Below are 20,767 nucleotides of genomic sequence, written 5' to 3'. Positions count from 1 at the left end.
CCCCCCCCCTCCACACACACACTTACTGCTCTTACATTCACACATTTGGTAATATCAAGAATGACAAGTCAGTACACAGGATGCATCTGCCGCTAACACAGAGAAGCGTCCTTGATCTATAAACACACATTTCTAGGGCTGTGTACCGGATTCAATACTTCTTAGGAACAGGCTGAATATCCTCCTCAGTATCAATTATCGAAAAATGCCTCGTCATTCAATACCCGATTTTAATACCTGAGGAGTACATGTCATCCGAGTCAGTGAGCCGGGAAGCATTGTGGTAGATATTCTAATACATGGGTGAGAGTTGTTCTAATGCCTCAGTACTTCTGTTGCTGGGCAGGAGAGGCCAGGTTGTGGCAGAACTAAAAGGCCAAAGAAAAGTTTTTTTTTTGGGGGGGGGAGATTTTGGACCAGCTCTGCTGACGCCTCGGGGTGTGAGCCAAGTCAGAAATACATCCATAGATCAGAACCTCCTGTCTAGAGGGTTAATCTGAAACATTTGTACATGGCTAAACAACAGTTTAACAGATTAGTTCATTTCCATTATAGCTTGCAGCTTGCTTATTCCAAGATCTAATGAAGCTGCTGATTGGCTAACGTCACACGTCATAGAGACACGCAGGAAAAACTCTACGTTCCACAGAGAGACGGGGGCTAACACAATGGGAGCTGAAAAATGAATACTAAATATGTGCCCTAATATGTAATGTTGCAATTTCTTTTCTTATTAAATGAAATTGGTATTGATAAAAGTATTGTTTAGGAACAGGAAAAGACTTGACGGTATTAGTATTGAATCTTTTTTAACAATACCCGGCCCTACACATGACTACGAGCCCACCCGACAGCTGTATAATGCCTTAGCATTTGCAAGTCTTAAAGGTCATTTGAAGCGATCATTTCAAGTCTTCTGAATCATTTTTTCTCTAATGAGTCCAACATTCCTTTAGACAATAATGATATGATTTCTCTCCACTGGGTTTTAGCTCCGCCTCCATTAAGTCCAAGAGGTGCTTCTCCTCCACGGCTCATATCTAAACCCGTTTTACCTTTCAGCTGACGTCTTCTTTTCACCGCTGCTCGCCGGTTGAAAAGAGTTTCCCCGTCTCAGTGGGTACATTTAATGGCCATCTAATTGCTAATTGGCAGTCTGGAGAAAGACAAGGAAAGACATCAGCACTTGGATACAGATACCTTGTTACCCATGGTTCTGGTGTAAATGAGAGGACATGACCGATCCGGTATTATTGGGAACGTTACCTGTGTTCCTTCAACCTTTTCTTTCCTATTCATAGCATTCAAAACATACTTTGACTATGACTTTATATGTTCAAAGACGGACACATTACACATTTTAAAGCCTCAGGCCAGCTGTCGGTAATAGAGCCCAATCTACTTATTTGTTTGATCTATTTTTGGAAAAATTAGTTCTGTAGTTTACACTGAGCATTTCACAATCTGTTATAATCCAAGCTGAATTAAATCTTTTCTTTAATACATTCTGGATTCTATGTTTCAGAGTTAAACCTCTCACAAAGAGAAACATAAATTCTTAGTTCTGTTTACTTGTGCTACATTTTGACGAGATATTTCTTTATTTGATTGAATGATAAGTTTGAAAAACGTATAAAGTAAAACGTCCTTGTACGGCTGCCTCGTGTAAAGACAAAGGTTTTTGGCATTTCAGGCCTTTATTTGTGACAGGACAGCTCCGACATGAAAGTGGAGAGAGAGGGGGAAGGACATGCAGAAAAGGGCCGAAGGTCGGAATCAAACACGTAGCCACCACGTCGAGGACTGAGCCTCTGTAGAAAAAAAAATCAGAAAGTATTGTTTAGGTACCAAAAGTGTTTTTTTCTAGGTAGCGGTATAAAAGGATTTTGAACAATACCCGGCCCTACAGTAGAATGTTTTTTTTGGAGTGCAGTAATGTGCATTCCCAACATTCCCATCATCCCTGACTCAGAGAAACCTTTCTGTCCCCCACAGACTCCCAGATGGCAGGTGACTTGTGCGCCCAGGATGCGACATTGGTCACCACAACGACAACGGGAACAGGGACTGGGGTGGCGTCTCTCCATGTGGTCCAAGCCCGGCCCCTCTGGCCCACCGGCCCCGCCCTGACGGCCCGTTTACGCCGCCTGATCACCGCCTACCAGCGCTTCACGCTGCGCCGCGAGCCGCTGCTCCGGCACGACTTCCTGCTCCACGACGGCCTTGTCGGCATGGGGATGGGAGGGCCCGGGGCCGCTCACAGTCATCACGCCGCCGGGCCACTGGCCTGGCAGCTGGGCGACGAGCTCCGGCGGTGCTCGGTGGTCGCCACGGAACCCGACCCCTTGTTCCTGGAGTGGCAGAGAAGGTAACCAAGATGGACATACTCCATGCTATCAGTATCAGCTGTTTTAAGATTAATATTGTATCAGTGTTACATCGGCTCGAAATGAGGAAATAACTAATTGCGATTATGTTGAATGATATTGCGATTGCAAAATGATTTCAAATATTTTATCATTTCTAACTTTCATTGAAGAAATTAGGAAAATGTAAATAATTATAGTTTGATTATCGTAAGGCTAGGTACTGTCAGTACCCGCCCTCATACTCTGCTTCTGACTGGCTAGTAGTCCTTACCTAGGTACTGTCAGGGCCCTCATACTCTGCTTCTGACTGGCTAGTAGTCCTTACCTAGGTACTGTCACGGCACACCCTCATACTCCCAACAAAGACTGAACAGAAGAGAGATGTCTCAATCTGTAGCTTAAACAGAGTTCAGGACACAGGGTGAAAAGAGAAAAAATTGAAAATTAAACCATGTCAACCTATTTTAGTACAACCTCTAAATATAATTATGAACCTGGAAATGAGCAAAATATGAGCACTTTAAACAATCATTGTCCACTTCATGAATATGATATTTAAAACATCATTTCTGTCCGGTCCTCATCCACGTTTTAGGTGGACTCGTCGAGAGCAAGCTGATTTCTACCGCACCGTGTCATCATTCGGGGTGGTGTACGACCCAGAGAGGAAGTCCTTCGACTGGTCCCAGTTCAGAGCGCTGGCCCGACTGGAGAGGAAGACGGACGAGAGTCTGGAGAAATACTTCAACTCCTTCGTCAACATGTGTAGGACGGCCTGCAAACTGCCTCCAAGGAAGGAAGAAGGTGTGTGTGTGTGTGTGTGTGTGTGTCTGTGTGTCTGTGTGGGTTTGTATCTGCTAGGTATTACAATCAGATTTGCTATTTTTATTTTACATACTGGGACAGATGAAGTACATTGTCTGTGTAACAGATAAAACATGTCATGGAACATTAGAACATGAGATACAATCAAAACGGAAGAACATACATATAGAACTAAATTTACAGCAATAAGGGATATGTAACATTATTCCAGCATTTATCATTTAAAAAAACAGTAAATATAGTAATAAAAGAGGAATAAATTATGTTCAATCAAATATTACACCAAACATTCACCTAAATATTCACAACTGATGAATCAATAAGCTACTTACATTCTTTCATATCGCTTTTGATTTGAAAACAATTAATACTTCAGGTTGTGTGTGCGTGTGTGTGCGTGTGCGTGTGTGTGTGTGTGTGTGTGTGTTTTATTTAAACATGACAGGCATGAACTTGAAGGAACTTTGCTAATTTAATTTATTCTTTGCTAATTTAATTTATTTAGATTTTATGTTAATGTGGTTATTAAAACAGGAAGCTCAGTGTTCCTGTTTGTGTTAATAGCCCCAGTTAGCATAAATACAAGTCCAACACTGCATTATTATTTACAAGTCAATGTTGTCATTGGGGTGTAGCTGCAGCCCACATGTCCCTCCCGGGGACCTCGTTCCTGGGGAACATTACTGCCCCATGCTGGTGGGAGGATTCAGGTGATCTTTATTTACAGTTCAACACATTCAGTTGAGACCAAACTCAATAAACAAATGAGAAAATTATAAAAACAAACCGTGTGTAAAAAGGACATATTACAACATGTGGAATGTGTATCATCATACATTAAACAGTTTTTATTTGCTACAAATTGCACATTTTAGTGTTAAAAACAGCAAAGTCTGGAAAATATTTGTCTGATTGGTGAGAGGAGGTACGTCCCACTCAGCTCCGGCACATACAAACACTCTTTATTTCTCTGCATCTCACCTGCCTTCTCCATGCGGCTCACTGCCGCTCCTCAATGTTGACGCTCTCGCTCTCTCTCTCTCTCTCTCTCTCTGGCCTTCCCTCCGGTTTCCTCCAGGGCTGGTGGATCCTGCTGTGCTGGTGGAGCCTCTGACCGAAGAGAGAGCTGCACGGACTTTATACCGCATCGAGCTGCTCCGGAAGATCAGAGAGCAGGTGGGCTCTTTGTAGGAACAAATATTCCCCATTATTCCCGTTTGCAGAGTGCATGGATGGAAGCAGATAAACCTTACTCATCTCTCTGCTTTTTATCTGTAGTTTCTGATCGATGCGTGTTGTGTCAGAAGTAGCTCCTTTGTTCTAGTGTCAGAAATAAAACTACTAAGTCTGGTGAAGATAGACAGACGTAATTCGATCTAGAATTCATATTAAAAAAAACTTCCTACACCTTACTATTTGCCTCATAATAATCATTTTTTAACATTAGTTTTCAACAAAAGTGATCCGGTACATTCGTGGTTACAGTGCAGTGCCTCAGATTCCCTAAGTTTGAAAACAGCCTCAGGCTAAAAGTTGGCGCTCAGGTGCAGCCAACTCGTTTTCATTACCCAAAGCATGATAGGAGCTGTGCTGGCAGTGCTCAAACATATTCATCCTAAAAGCAAAGGAGTAAGTAAACCAATAAGATGTTATGTTATTATCAGTCTTCACTAGAGAAATGCCAGGAAATGAGGGGTACTAGGGACGTGGTTAATGGTCGACATCTTAATTTGAGGCCACCGGCCTGTCATATACTGTCTAGGCAAGATCCACACAGCAGCTTTGCAACTCTCATAAGCAACATCTGTGTCGCTTATGGATCCGAGCCAACACTAAGAGCCGAGGTGCTCGGCTGGACATCAGTCCTATAATATGAATAAGGACATTGGTAAACAGTTTCAGACCATGTCTCAGAATCCTGACGCAAACATCTGACATTAGTTTTTTATGTCATTGTATAATTAAATTTGACTTGGTGAATCTTGAATATTTAACACTTTCACCCTGTGCCTTCCTGCTCTCCAAACTTCTTCCCTCCCTCAGGTTCTCCGTCACCCGTTGCTCTCGGCCCGCCTCCAGCTGTGCCGCCCCTCCCTCTACCTTCCAGTCTGGTGGGAGTCTGGCAAACACGACCGTGACCTCCTGATTGGGGCGGCGCGTCACGGCCTGAGCCGCACTGACTTCTACATCCTGAACGACCCCCAGCTAAGCTTCCTGGAAGCTCACAGGAACTACGTCAGGGGGCACTCAGCTCATCTTCACCCCCCGAGCCACCACCACCCTCAACACCCGGGCTTGGTGACTCACTCTGGCATCACTTCTTCGTCCTCGTCTAATCCGCAGCTGCCTCTTCCTCACTGCTGCCTGTATGATTCGGGTCTGGGTCGCCACTCCCCACAGCCCCCCGAGTATCCCCACCAGTCCTCTCACCTCCATCCCCACCACCAGCATCCCTCTGTGCCTCCATCGGCTCCTTCTCCTTCCTCTTCCTCCTCCTCTAACCCTCACCTCCACCCTCTGCCGCTGGATGCCCCAAATTCTGCCTCCCCCAGTCTGGGAATAGTTCCTGGCTCCCGGGGAGATTTTCTCGACTGTCCCCCTCTGGATGAAACCCTGGAGCTGGGTGCACTGCAGCATGATGCCCTGTCTGCAGATGCTCTGCACGGAGGGAGGGCGTCCAAAGACGCCCTTAACGGTTTCCCGTTCAATTCGGCCGCGGGAGGCCAAAGCATGCTCAACTCGTACGGCGTGGGAGGAACTGACCTCGATTTGAAACTAAGGAGTGACGTGCTTGTAGGTGAGCAAGGCTCCTCAGAGGAAACGGGCCTGATGGCGCCATCAGTCGAGCTGGATCAGTTACAGGTACACACTGTGCTTTAGATCTGTATGGTCCAGGGGTCAGCCACCTTTACAATCTAAAAAGCTGTTTTGTGACCCAAACACTATAAAAGAAATTTGCCTGGAGCCGCAGACATTCAATTCTTGTAAGAAAGGTAACACAGTTCATTTAGAATCAGAATGATTCACAATATTAATAATATATTCACAATATATTATTCACAATTATTATAATTCACAATAACTGTTTTAGGAAAATAGAGGCTGAATGGATGCATGGGCAGTAGTACTGGATATTGGAGATGTAGATGCTTTTTTGTGAGGCTAACTTCAGAGGGGAAGACGTTTTTAGTTTGGTGTCAATTAGCCTATCTACATTACCAATGGTTCTAAATGATTGAAATGGTGAGGTTTGTTTCAGTTTGTCTGGCCTGGTCTCTGCGGAGAGGCATCTTTAATTCTCTGAACAATCACAATGTTCACACTAGCAGCAGCAGTAGTGGAGTTTGGAGATTTGATCCAATTCTTAAAAGTACATTTCCTCTAGTCCACATCTGAAATTCTCTCTTTCTCTCAGACCCAGCTGAGTCCTTTCAGCAAATGCAGTATTTGTTCTGCTTTTTCTGGAGATGTCTTTTATAATTTGTTGATTTTTGCCCATTCTTTGCTGCATATAATGTAGAGCGGTAAGCCGTCAGCTTTGGCGGTTGAAGTAAATGAATCTGTCTACGCGCTATTCATTTCTTCATTTCTTACAAGACTTTTATTCTTTGGTTTTGTACCCATAGATAGTCTATGGAAACTCAAACTCGTAGAAGACAAGGTGCCTGGCTGTACGTAGGTTATGATGCACATTTTATATGACTGAATTTGTTATGAAGCCTAAATGGAGAATTTAACAATCACTTTAGGCCTGCAACAATACTAAATTAAATTTAAAATGTTAACCATTATACATTTCCATTTAACGTTTTGTCAAGTCCACAGGGAGCCACTGGTTTAATCTGTAAACTGTGGAGCTGCAGGTGGCCTACCCCTGGTTTAGTCTGTGATGGAGGAGAAAATGAGGACAAATCCATGTTTGTGTGCATCATCATCTTTCATGCATCCATCCCCTTTGCCCCTGCAGGCTCCCTGGGACGGCACGGACCACTCCAGTCCTGCCCACCACATGTTCAATGAATCGGATCCCATCCTGGGTCCCCCCACTTTGGAGACCGGCTTCCTGGAGGACGAGGAGGCCCAGGGGGGAGACCGGGGAGGGGAGGAAGGGGGAACTCTGGAGGAGTGTCTGGGCCTACCACCCTCATCCTCCCCGTCCCACCCATCTGCAGGAGATTCTGTGGAGCCGCTGTCCTCCAGTTACATGCTCTTCAAGGTAGGCCTCTAACAATTAGTAGTTGTCTAATTGCAATATTTTAACATAATCCGTCGGCCGTTTCTTTGATTTACCCCAATCGATTGCTAACATTAGCTGAGGTCCTAAGCACTGTTGGTGGTTTTGTCAAATGTTATGTTTATTGAAGAAAAAAAAGAAACATTTTTATGATAGTATAGAGGCATGGTTTACTTCATAGGCTGTTTACCTGTGTTATTACATTATCTGGGTCACATAACCGTGATATAACCAAATGATGTATCCTGGGATTCATTCCAAACCATATTTGTTTGAAAAATAAATACATTTGTACATTTTTTTAAATTTGACTGAAAGAGACAATATATTAATTGCAGTTATTTCTTTGACAATAAATTGAAGAGTCAAATTTGTTACAGCTGTACTTTAAGCTGTTTTTTTGTATCATGTTGCCATCAGGGTAACATAAGCAACTTGCAGAGTTAGTCATATCAAATCATATAAATAAACTTCCAGAAATGAAATAAATGGGTTGTACTTGAACTGTGACTACCGTGTCTCTGGGCCACGACTGCTCCAGGAGAACTGTGAGAAACATATTTGATTGGCTTTGATTGGGCCTGGGGCCTGGGGCTCTCTCTGGCTCTTAACATGATGGAAATGTTTAACTAATGAGGGAAAACACCAGCTGTTAAAGAAGACCACGGTGAAGTTGGCAAGTCTGTATTATCTTTAGACTAATATATTTTCCAATATATATTTCAAATTTATACAAAATCACAAGTAAAAATATCACACTGATAATCAATCGGATAAATAATGTTCCACTGGTATCATTTGTCTTCATACATACTGTACAAAGGAAAACCTGTATTTTGTTTGTTTTTAATTACAATGTATTGACGCTTTGTAACTCGATAACTCAAGATTCTTTTGTTTTCTGTCTTCAGGACATTGGTGTGAGTGAGGAACCCAGCGCAGATCAAACGGACCTGTCGGCGAGCCCCCCTCCTCCCTATGTCCCCCCTCCTCCCCTCTCTCTATCTGACATCACTGGCCACGAGCCGCAGGATAGGCTGGACCACTCTGATGTTGACGAGAGCCTAGCCAATCCCGTGGAGGGAGGAGAAGGCCAGGAAGTAGGCGTAGGGTTCGAGTTTGATGACAAGGAGGAAGAAGAAGTGGAAGACTTGTCCAGGGCCGCCATGGAGCACACCTTGGAAAAACAAAGCGATCACAGCCTGGGCGGAGAGGAGTGTGACCAAGGTATGTCAAAACATACTGCTAGTGGTTACCATGGATCCCAAAACTAAGAAGTGGCTGTAGGAGGTGGCAGATAGTAGGGCGGCACAATTAATCGCAATCATATCGACTAGTGCAATCTCCACATCACAGGGGGGAGCAATATTCGTTAAGGCAAAATATGTGTCAAAGCATTCTGAATGAAGTTTTGCGGGGCTGCAGAGACGTCCCGGCCTACTAATCCTGTCCTACAGACGGAAGACAAAAATCTTTGTTTGGTACAGATCCTCGCACAAATCACACCATCATGTTTTTTAATTTCTTTTCATTTTAATAATTTTCAATGAAAAAGAGAATAATGATAGAAAAATTATCATCCCTCCAATATCGCAAATCATATCGCAATATCAGTCAAAATAATCAAAATTAGATATTTTTTGTAAAATGGGTGTGATTTCAAATTTGTTTGTATTATTTTTACTTTGTTGTACGCAATGTAAATTGATTGTAAATCAATACATATAAATAAACCTATCCTCACAGGTGCAGACCAAAGTTTGGGAGTCATGGAAGTGCCACAGCTGGACGGGATCGTGCCAGAGCCGGGAGAACAGGATGAACAGGACCTCCAGGAGAGCTTCGACCAGGCAGAGCATAAAGAGGACTTGCCGCGAGACGTGCATCCGTATCTTGGGAAGCTGGGACAGGAGGCTACCCTTGGTTGTCCTGAGTCTATTGAAGAGCCTGGAGAGGAAGTGGGCGGGTTGATCCTGTTTCACACCAGGGATGAAAACTCGCTTGACACTGAAACATTGATGGGCAGCGCAGCTGCAGAGGATGGTCCAGCGGAGTGCGCAGATCTGGCAGATCAAGTGGACGAAATCTCTGAAGGGCAGATGGATCATGTTTCTCTGATGGATGTCGCAGTGGTTGGACCCCATGATGAAACGGCAGAGAACGAGCTCAACGTCAAACCCAACGAGATAGTGCTGCAGAGCATTTACTCGGAATATGCACAACCTTCCTGCCCCGCTGCCTCTGTCTCATCCCCTACAGTCGCATCAAAGCCGGATGAAAGCAGCACGAGTGGCAGCGGCGACGTCGGAGTCAAAACGGAAGTCTCCATGGATCAGGCAAACTACGAAGGTACGGTTAAAGATCTGAATTTGCCAGATGGCAGCAGGGACTATAGGCATCGAGTGCTGACGTTCTCCTTTCATCCGGACAACAAAGACGACATGCTGGAGCCAAATGAAATCAAAATTGCCCCGACTCTACCTGCAAACAGTATTGACACAAAGCCGTCTGATCTTAAATTTCCTCTGTTATCAGACCGAGGTGGTGAGGAGAAACCACAACAACTGGAGCTGCCAGTAAAGGTAGAGGAGACCAAGACGGAGACGAGTGTCGATGTGTACCCTGACAGTTCTGAATTCAAACATGGGAAATTCCTTTCTTACTGCGTGAAGTCGGAAAACTTGGTGACCAAAGCTGAGCAGTTAGACTATCCTGTCAAACCAGAAACGCCGGAGACTAAAGCCGAAGATCTAAGCCTTCCCATGAAGCCTGAGAGCTTGGACTGTAAACCCGAAGTCCTCCAGTTTGCAGCCTACTCAGACGGCGCCGAAATCAAATCTGAAGCGAAACCAGTAGCTCTCCGATTCGCTGCGTATACCGACGGAGCTAAGCTGAAGACTGAGGCGGAGCCAGAGGATTTAAGGTTAACAGCCTTCCCCGACACCTCTGCCATCAAGCCCGAAGCCAAGCCAGAGGCTCTGGAGTTCCGCACCTACCCAGACAGCTCTGAGATCAAACCTCAGGCCAAGCCGGAGCACCTGGAGTTTACGGCTCTACCCCAGGTCAAAGCCGAGGCCAAGCGAGAGCTGCTGGAGGCAGACAGCACAGTCCTGACCCCGAAGCTGGAGCAGGCAGACGGGCTGCTGGATGCCTCAGAGAGTCCGGGGGGGAAAGGCCCTGTGAAGGAGGAGAGGCCATCTACACCAGGTGAGAACACTCAGACCTGGTGAAATGGTTAATACACATTCATGGTGCCGGTTATTACATCCCTGTTTATATTGATTAATCATCCATCTTCTGTTTAGTCCATAAAATGAGTGAAAGTGATGACTCACCCCTCGTCTAGAGCGCAAGTGTTTTAATCTACAGTATACAGCATCGACGGGACCGCCACATGAGGCTTTTATTAACGCTTAAAGGGCAGAAACTTGAGGTGGATGTCAAATAAGACGTTAAAATTTACTACATGTCTTAGGGTTTTATCATTATTTTTATCATTTTAATTATTAAACTTTTGTCATTATCTAAATTTTTCTAATCATCTGAACTTGTTCTTAGATTTCATTGTTTGTGATGTGTTCTCCTTCGTTCCCTCCAATATCGCCAATCATATCAAAGTATCGGTCAAAATAATCGCAATTACATATTTTCTTCATATTGTGCAGGCCTAACATTATCCTCAGACCACATGAAGCGTAGTGTACTGACGTTTCCATTCTTGTCACAATGTTGTTGTGATTGTTAGGATTTACGTAAAATGCCGCGCTATTTAAAAAATCAAGCCATGTTGTTGAGCTCCAACCTGCCCCCCTCCCCTCTAGTGGCCGTGGTGGAAGGCTACGTGGGCAGCCCCCGGTTTGCAGCTCCTATTTCCATGTGTGAGATCCCTGACGGCCTCCATGACACCCGGGAGCCCACCATTGCTCAGCTGCTGCAGGAGAAAGCACTGTACTCGTTTTCTGAATGGCCAAAGGTACGGTGATGTCATCATGTGTCTAAAGTGTCTGTTTTCTGTTCTTTTAGCTGCAGATGTTGGTTCCTAAATCTTAATCCTCAAAGCGTCTGGGTAGCTCACCTGGTAGAGCAGGCGCTCAATAAAGGTTTACTATAGATAGTAGGCCGTGGGTTCAACTCCGCCCTTCAGCCCTTTGCTGCATGTCATTCCCCCTCTCTCTCCCTGTTCAATTCTAAGCTGTCCTATAGAAATAAAGGCCTAAAATGTCAATACAACCGTCCTCAAAGAAAAAACTATGTAACATTTTCAATGCAGGACTTTGACTTGTAACAGAGTATTTTTACAGTGTGGTATTAGTACTTTTCTTAAATAAAGCATTTGAATACTTCTTCCATTACTGTATATACATATATAGTGGAAACACTGATTTGCAGCCATAAAGCCAGTCCTATGCTGTTGTCTGGCTCCGTGTAGGACCGGGTTATCATCAACCGCCTGGACAGCATCTGCCACGCCATCCTGAAGGGGAAGTGGCCTTCGTCTAGCGAGCAGTACGACTCGCCCGGCTCCCTGGTGGCCAACTCTTGCCTGGCCAACAGTTTAGCCCAGCAGCAGCAGCAGCAGCAGCACCGGGCCAGCTTTCTCCCCACCACGGCCTCCAGCTCGGTCCCGGGCCAGGCCAGGGCTCAGCAGACCAACCTCGGCCTGGGCTTCTCCATCCCCCCCCCTCTCACAAGACTACCTAAGGTGAGAACATCTCTATGTCCCACTAAATGTATAAATGAAACTCCCTTTTTGTTGAATGTATCTTTGCATGTATCATCCGTCCACATGTACCTCCACTATCTCATGCCATGGTTCATCCAGGGGGTGTCCAGTTAGCTCGGTACCGATGCTAATCGTGCTAACAGACTCACTTTGACTTGTCCTTTCTGTGCTCCCAAAGAGTATTGTTTTTTAAGTCAATTGAAATTTAAAGAAGAAAAAAATCACACATACTTTTAGTTTCTTATCTGGTATTCTGATAAATTAAAATAGTATATATCCTTGTTAGATTCATGGCTAAACACATGACCGATCTATCTCTCTTTAGTCAGAATAAGGGATTGACTGATGCTGGTTTTTCAAGGCTGATAACCAACATTAGTACTTAATAAACTGTTATTCCCATTTATCTATATAGAGCGGGTTTTTCAGGTCGCATTGGGCACCTCTGGGCCACACCATTACTTTGTTGCTTCTATGTGCAGTTCCCTGTCACTGTTATGTGTACTGTTGATATTATACATGTTGATATCAGACTTGGGCAGGTAGTCATATTGTAAACAATTAGTTTAACAAGCATATATGTAAAGAGAGAAATGGACCCAATTTGTAGTCTGACTAAGTACCTGTAGGCATCGTTTCCCAAATGTTCCCCAACATAGATGCCAGGGAACAGATGGGTTGAGAGCTATTTATTTTCACTCCATATCTCATGGTCTCAGAGGTAAACAAACCTGGCAAGATCAGTTTGAGAGCCTGAAGCAACTTCCCAAGAGGAGAACGTGAGCACATTTTGGTTTTTACCCAGGTCTGGTTGACAGCCACCACTGTGTTGTGTCTCAGTCCATATGTGTGTTTAACAAAGCCATCGTCTCTCTCCCATCCTTGTCTACCCCTCACCCACTCTGTCCACTTTGGCAGTACATGTCGCGGGGCGGCGCATGTGGGCGCGGAGCTTGGCGCCTCAACTCCTTGCCTCTCTTACAGGAGAGGCTCGTGGCTCCTCCGTACCTCCCCGAGCTCAAACGAGCGGGGGGTCGGCGGGCATTTGACTACGAAGCTGCTGCTGCCGCAGCCAAGGTTTTAGCCGGGAAATCGGCATGCCATACTGCCGCCACCACAAGCTCCGGTGGAGCTAATCCAGTGGTGGCTCCGCCCTCTCATCGCACGGGAGCCGCCATGTTGATCAACGGCTGGCAAGAAACGGCCATAGACCTGACCAAGTCGTCGGGAGAAATAAGCACCACCAGTGGCATCGGGACGGGAGAAGGAATCAGTCACCACGGCGCTGGCAGCTGTCACAAGCTGCCGCCACCGCCGCCCCCCATCACAGCGCCGCTGCAAGGCTCTGTGGGAATGGACATGGCTGGGATACTGCAGGCAGGGCTCATCCATCCTGTAACGGGCCAAATAGTTAACGGAAGCCTGAGGGGAGATGACTCACTGAGGAGGAGGAGAGGGAGGAGGAGAAACGTGGAAGCACTGTACTCTGAGTTCACCAAGAGCAGAGGACTGCACCTCCCAGAGACACAGGTGGGTGTAGGGAGGAGTAAAGGCGTAGCGCAAGTTCTTCTGACTGTTGTGTGTGCTGCACTGTGAAAGGTAGAATCCACAGCTCAAGCATTTTGGGGAAAAGGTTAACTAAAAGAGAGGGGATCTGAGAGGAAAGTCCTTTGCCCTAATTGGGTTTCCAAACTTTAAACGTGTGTGTGTGTGTGTGTGTGTGTGTCTCTGTGTGTGTTTCTGTGTGTCTCTTTCCAACTGCAGGGCCGATTGGAGGTGATCAGCCACTCCTCAGTCTCCTCCTCCACCTCCTCGCCGTCCCCCTCTCCTTCCGAGCGCCCCGCTGGCCCCCCGACGCCGTCGTCCTCCTCCACCCCCACCCCCACGCAGACGCCTCCTCAGCCAGAGATCGTGGCCATCGACCGAGAGGCAGCCAGCAAAGGTCTGATTGAGTGGCTGAGACAGAATCCGGGCTACAGCATGGATCTCCCCACATTCGCTCATGTGAGTCCCATGTAGTGCCGCACGATATGACAAAAACATGCCATATGTGATAAATAAATGTAAATGTACTCAGTTCTGCATTTGTGCTGCTTTCCGTATTCTGCTTAAAAAACACCAAATTGATTGTTGAATTCAAAACGAATCATATCTCACATTATTTTTAACAAATTGTACATTGAATTGAATATAAGAAGCATTTAAGAGTGCAGTTTTCTGCTGATAATTTCTTTCAACTAACACGAAACATCTCATAGTGTCTTTTAAGATATGTCACAGCCTTTTAAAATGTGTTTATTACGCCAAATGCGATGACGATAAAGAATCGATATAGCCCTAGTCTGATGGTTTGTTTGATTATTTGAATGTATAATCACTAGGGGTGTGACGAGACGCTTACTCCACGAGACAAGACCCATCACGAGATTGGGTTCACGAGAACGAGACGAGACGAGAAAATTTTTTTTTTAAATTAAAGAAATCCTCGATGAAATATATGAATGACGAGAAATCTTGTCACGTTTTAATCTCGCGAGATCTCTTAAAACGAGATCTCGTCACACCCTTAATAATCACCTTTATCAGTAAGGTGTTGTGGTTTTTCATGAGTACTTGTAGTGTGTGTGTCCATTTCTGTGGCATTATGCTGTCTGTGACAGCAAACCAGCAGAACTTCATGTACAGCTACACACACAGGGCCCGAAATTAACACTCGGTTACCAAATGCAGGGGAATTTTGCCTTTGGCGGGTAAACTGTCACATGGGCGGGTAGCCATTGACAATTGAGTGATACAGTAGTTTTTTTTTGACATTTCTGAAGTCTGCCCTTTTGTATCTATCGTATCGTATCGTATCGTATCTGTTTAGCATTTCCTACATTATTTGTTTCTAGCTGTTTTTCTGGGAACATGCATGTAATTGTTTCTCTGTTACTTCCACCGTCCTGTCCCTTGTCTTCCCATCTGCAGTCTGGAGCAGGTTTGTTACATGGTTTTGTGGAGCGTCCCAAGCAAAGGAGACATCGCTGTAAAGACCCGACAAAGCTGGATATCAACTCTCTGACGGGGGAGGAGAGGGTTCCTGTGGTACACCGAGGCACCGGACGCAGGGTAGAGGAAGAAAAAACACCACACACACACACACACACACAGTTCAGTCATGGGAACAAGTAAACACTAATAATACAGGCTGCCATACAGTTGAGAAAGCTGGACAAATCTTAAATATGAATTAGTGTTATTCTAACATTATACGTGTTTTACTTGCTTGGCAGCTTGGTGGTGCAATGGCTCCGGCCATAAAGGAGCTATCCCGGTGGCTGGATGCCAACTCTGAGTACTATGTAGCTCCAGACTGGGCTGACGTGGTCAAACACTCTGTGAGTATATATATATATATATATATATAGATATATATATATATATATAAGTGTCCTCAAACTCGTGTTACGTGGATTCCTTTTCTGTACTCTGTAGTCACTGTAATCTACTAGCTCCATGACTGTTAAGCTCTTCCTCTTTTCCCCTGCAGGGTTTCCTCCCTGAAGGGAAGTTCTCTCGGATCCTGACGGAACCCGTCAACAGAGACGCGGGCTCTCGCCGCCGCGGCCGCCGGCCTCGCAGCGAGATGCCTAAGCCCCTTCTGTCCGTCTCGGACTCTGCCTCATCCGGCCTCGGCCCCCCGCTCTTCATGAACGGCGGATTAATCGGCAGCATGGACTCCATGGTGGCCATGCAGAACCTCCGGGGTGCTATTCCTGGGATTCCCATCTCCGGGATCATGGCTGCTGGATTCCCGCACGGTTTCTCTGCAGCCATCCAGGCGGGCGGAGCTGGGGAAGACGCCAAGAATGGGTTGAGTATGTTACCCATGATGCTGCACGGTATCCCGCACCCCCATGGGGCTGGGATCCCACAACACGCCTTGTTCAGCGTTGGCGCAATGATGGCGCACACGCCACCCCCTCCTCCCCACCCTAGCTCCTCCTCTTCTTCTTCTTCATCATCGTCGGCTGCAAAGGTCACAACAACGACGGCACCGTCGACATCAGAGGCAGCCAGCCCCTCGTCCACCACGCCTTCTAAGAGAGAGAGAGCCTCCTTTTCCGGCTCTGGTGGAGGGGAAAAGGAGCCCGGCCCAGAGGAGAAAGGAGCAACAGAAGCCAACAAAAGAGGGGCGGAGGCAGCGGCCGTCATCACCTCCACCAGCAGAGCCCACGGCGGCGCCGCGCATCTCGGGGCCGGCACCGGCAGCCATCTCACCTTCAACCCCTTCCTGATCCCGGGCATGTCCCACGGCCTGCTGTACCCGCACATGTTCCTGCCCCACGGCGGCATCATGGCGCTGCCCGCCATGCCTCCCGGCCCAGGCGACGGCTCCCCGGGCAGCCCCAAGAGGAGGAAGAAGAGGGAGAAAGAGGAGGAGAGGGAGAAGGCAGCAACGGGAAAGGGAGAGGAGAGAGAAAGTACAGTTAAGGCCAACGTTAGTTCCTCGTCTCCCCCTGTCCCTCCCTCTACCTCGGCTCCAGACCCAGGCCCATGTGCAACTGATGACGACGGTCCTGCAGAGCCCCAGGAACCGGACTCCCATATCCCTCCAGAGGGAGCGGCGGCAGAGGAGACGGAGGAAACATTTAAGGACGACGGGGGAGGGGCAACAGAGGAGGAGAAGCGGGACGCTGAGGAGCAGAGACAGGCGGAGGGAGAGGAAGCATAGAGGAGGAGAAAACTGCAGAGAGACGAGCACTTCCTGCTCCCCCCTCGCCTCCCCCCTCCTCTCTTGACTGAGCAACAGTGTAAAGTTTGTGCCGTGTCTGTCAGTCAATGTCCATGTAAAGACTTTTATTATGATGATGACTAATGATAACAATGATGATGATGATTATATTCAACTTGGTTCTGTTTATATACCAAGACCCCACCCACCCACCCACCCTCTCCACTCCCTCCTTGTATACAAAAAAAACAACCAGTGTAAGAAATGATCTTCTGTGTATTCTCCCCCTTCATTCTGCATTGAGAGTAGGGAGGGACGCTTCTCAATAGAAAAACACACACACACACACACACAAACACACTGCAGGCAAGCTGTGCTGACCCAGGAGCAGCTTTGGCAGTACTGATTCGGTTTTAAACTCAAAGTGATCCAAGGTGGCGTGTTTGCAAAGTTCTGGATTGGTGTGTTTTTGCGCGGGCTAGAGGATGACAACGGAGGGTTGTGGGGCTCTTCTGTCAGAGTTGGGTTCTCTAACGTTGGTCACCACAGTCTGGGCATCCAGAGAAGCTCAAAGAAAGGAGCTCTTGTGTACATTTATGTTTGTCTGTTTCCACACTCCACTAAACTGATTGATATTTGTGGGGGGGGGATTATCTCTGTGCAATGTTCTAACACCTGCAGGCTAGATGAGTCAGGAAGTGTATGCTGGTAACAAACATTTCCAGATCCATGTGACACTACAACACCTTTTTCTCCTCACTACTAAGGGAACTCACTGATACACATACACCTAACATTCAAGAGCTAGAAGAAAACGCACAGCAGCCCAGATTTCTTTCAAAGCGTAGCCCTTTGAATGTCTTGATGTGACTAAGAGAATACAAGTACATTTAAGAAAGCTGCCAAATCAGAAAAATAAAGACATTTGTTGGTTAGTTTTTTAGTAAAATTGTGACTATTATATTGACTACAAGGTCCAAAAAGTCACAATATAAGTGAGGTGAATAAATCCCAGGCACGAATGTTGGATCTTAATTGTAAGATAGCATTGTCTATGCCCCCCACGATTTAAATCCTCTCATTCATATTTTTTTTCTACTATTACTAACTATTATTATCAATGCTATGCCATTGCTGCTAAAACTTCTTTTTTGAAAGAAGTCCAGAGAGTTAAAATGTCCTTTACTCTTCACACTATAATAACAATCCAGATTCCAAGAACAGGAAAACCTTGAGTGCAACAGATATTCACCACAAAAAGAACTCCACGTTCTGCTTTTATTGATAAAAGCAAAGAACAATCATGAGATTAATTTGTTTCAATACTTTTTAGATCATGTAAAGAAGTTTTGTTTAAAGTCAGACACAAAGTCACTTTGAGAGATCGCCCCTCGAGTGTCTAGGCCTAATCGAGGAAATGAAAGACAGAAATGTGAGAGGTCTTCTGGGGCCACCAGGGGGCGGTAGGAGGTAGCGTTGATTGTATCCTGTACTGCAAACACAGGAGTGGAGGGATTGTTTGTTTTTGTTTTTCATCCGAGACACAAATGGATTTAAGTTACAGCACATCAATAAAAGTGATCAGAAGTAGTGTTACATTACTAGTGCAAAATGGTTCCATTCATGCACCCGTCGCCCGCATCGTGCCCCTGTTAGAGTGGCCCTGCTGTCGTCTGCTCCCGTTTCGATTCGGTGTTCTCAGAGATAGTCTCTGTGCGTCGTCGACCATCTGTCCAACGAAGGCTCTGTTCTTACAGATAAAACGGGAAGAGGAGGGTTGAGTGCCTCATCGTTGCTCTTCATCTCATTTCTTTTCCTCAGATTAGTTTTAATAGCAGTTCATACCAAGAGTTTCTAAATATGTAAATCTATCACTGTATATTACTGTTTTTTATTTCTTTTCTTTTTTTGTGCACCATTTATTTGTTCCGGCTTTCATTTGTTCTCCATTTGGGGAAAAAAAAAATACTTGACAGATGCGAGGGGGATTTTTGCATTGAGTTATTCCCTGTGTTTTCGGTATTAACGGACTGTACTGTACATTAAATGGATGCAAGTCGCTGGTTTCTATTCAGTCTTCTCAGAACTGGGTCTGTATTTTGAGGGGTTCAAAGTCAAATGTTTCTGTTAATGATGTTGGACTTCACATTTGTTTTCTTTTCATACATGAAAACCTAATTTTTGCACAATGTCTTTTTGTGAATGTTAACCTGTTTCTGTACTGTCTTGTACTTCCTTCCTGTGTGTCTGGGGGTGTGCGTGATGGGGGTGGGGGGGGGGGGGGGGGGGGGGGGGGGGAGCGCGTGTCTGTGTGCATGCATGCGCACACGTTTTGTCGTGGAGCTGTATTTTGACTTTTGTCTCGTGCTTACAGGTCACATTTCTTGTTGGGGGGGGGGGGGGGGGGAACAAAACATAGTTGTTGCCTTGTCACACGTTTGTGGCTACATATAATTTATTATACTTTTTTTTTGCTTTGCCAAACTTTCACCAAATATGTCATTCTTTTATCTTTTAGTCTCATTATGTATTATTCAAAGTAAAAATGCCTTATTTAGCGAGTATGTTTTGTATAGATCTTTCTGTTACATCTCCATACGTTACCGTGTGTGTGTGTGTGTGTGTGTGTGTTCAGCTTGTCCTATGCCTGTATGCGTACACGGCCATTGGTGCTGTGCATTATCTTCAGAAGCCAACAGTGAGGTACCGCTGTCCAAATCGCTACGTTAATTCCCAAAAGTCAATCAGTCATCCCTCAAAGCACAAATGGAGAGTTAACAACAAAGGGACTTGTTTTCTTACACGTGCCTCTAACATGACTTTAAATGCTTTCTCTTTTGGTGGGCTTCACTCGCATACGATGTTGACATCACGTTTCCGTAGTGACATCGTCCTCAAGATGATGCCATGCTGCTCGTTGAAGGGCAATTCTGGATTATTTCCAAGCATTCTGAGTTTATACTCAACAGCTCTGTTGTAGAGATTTGGAAAAATCAAGCAGAATGTTAACTGTAGTGAGTAATCAGTGCGAGCCTCTTACTTCCCTGTGTTTGACATCGTGTGTGTGGAGTAGGGAAAGCTGTAGGAGGTTCCTGCTCCACCCTGATCAGCAGCAGTGTTACCAGTTAGGAGAAGGGGTACCACAACGATCCGGTATTACAGCGGTTCTTAGGACCACCATACAATATTTAGTGATATCACAATCTCTTCCAGGACTTTGATTGGATTTACCTCAGTGGCCTGTGACCCTACGAGAGGACACATATGCCCCGCTAACACATCCGTTACATTTATGTACATTTACAAAAAGAAACTAAAATGTTTTGACAAAATCATTACCGAGCTCTTCCAGACGTTTCAATAAAAAACAATCTCTTTATATTAAAATGAATAAAGATACAGTGGGACATTTTCAAAATAAAGGTGCATCTTAAAGATGACTAAATAAATATTTGGGCTTTGTATGGATAGTATTGGATTACTTAGGAACAAATCAACGTAGCGATGTTTGGTTCCGGCCCCGGTTAGGAGTGAGAACGGGTCGCAGCTTCTCAGATCTCTACAGCAAAGCTGTCAGGAAAATGTCTTGGGAATGAGACGCAGTTTGTGCAATAGCATAATTTCCCTTCAAGGACGGCTGTTCATTGTCTCAATGCATGAGGCCTTCTGTTTGGTATCTAGCCCGGATAGGACGGTAATGCACACACAGTGTGTGTCCAACTCAAGTATTTTGATTGTTCTTGTGTGTTTGCTAAGATTCCTTTGGAAAAATCAGAAGTGGAAACCAGTTGTTGCGTCCCACAGCTAGAGCATCTGAAAAAAACAACTTTTAATTCCACAGCCCATGTATGCACACCATTTCCTGTTACTGAAACAAACGGGGGGGGGGGGGGGGGGGG

At 45.6% G+C, this 20,767-nt stretch overlaps 1 protein-coding gene across 1 annotated transcript in view; it reads left to right on the top strand.

Moving 5' to 3' along the window:
- chd6 (chromodomain helicase DNA binding protein 6) overlaps positions 1-18,926 on the top strand; it is a 53,278-nt gene extending 34,352 nt beyond the window's left edge. The window contains exons 26-40 of the mRNA XM_034869643.1: positions 1,993-2,368; positions 2,965-3,173; positions 3,830-3,904; positions 4,273-4,370; positions 5,238-6,056; positions 7,162-7,410; positions 8,340-8,655; positions 9,175-10,635; positions 11,250-11,401; positions 11,858-12,130; positions 13,070-13,681; positions 13,916-14,155; positions 15,122-15,262; positions 15,427-15,531; positions 15,684-18,926. Coding sequence (XP_034725534.1) covers positions 1,993-2,368; positions 2,965-3,173; positions 3,830-3,904; positions 4,273-4,370; positions 5,238-6,056; positions 7,162-7,410; positions 8,340-8,655; positions 9,175-10,635; positions 11,250-11,401; positions 11,858-12,130; positions 13,070-13,681; positions 13,916-14,155; positions 15,122-15,262; positions 15,427-15,531; positions 15,684-16,868 — 6,311 coding nt within the window. The 3' untranslated portion in view covers positions 16,869-18,926. The remainder of the gene's footprint in view (positions 1-1,992; positions 2,369-2,964; positions 3,174-3,829; positions 3,905-4,272; positions 4,371-5,237; positions 6,057-7,161; positions 7,411-8,339; positions 8,656-9,174; positions 10,636-11,249; positions 11,402-11,857; positions 12,131-13,069; positions 13,682-13,915; positions 14,156-15,121; positions 15,263-15,426; positions 15,532-15,683) is intronic.
- Positions 18,927-20,767: the final 1,841 nt, after the last annotated feature.

This window comes from Etheostoma cragini, chromosome 4, assembly GCF_013103735.1.
Source record: "Etheostoma cragini isolate CJK2018 chromosome 4, CSU_Ecrag_1.0, whole genome shotgun sequence".
Lineage (NCBI taxonomy): Eukaryota > Metazoa > Chordata > Actinopteri > Perciformes > Percidae > Etheostoma > Etheostoma cragini.
The sequence above is the reverse complement of the archived record's forward strand: the minus strand, read 5'-3'. Positions and strand labels throughout refer to the sequence as shown.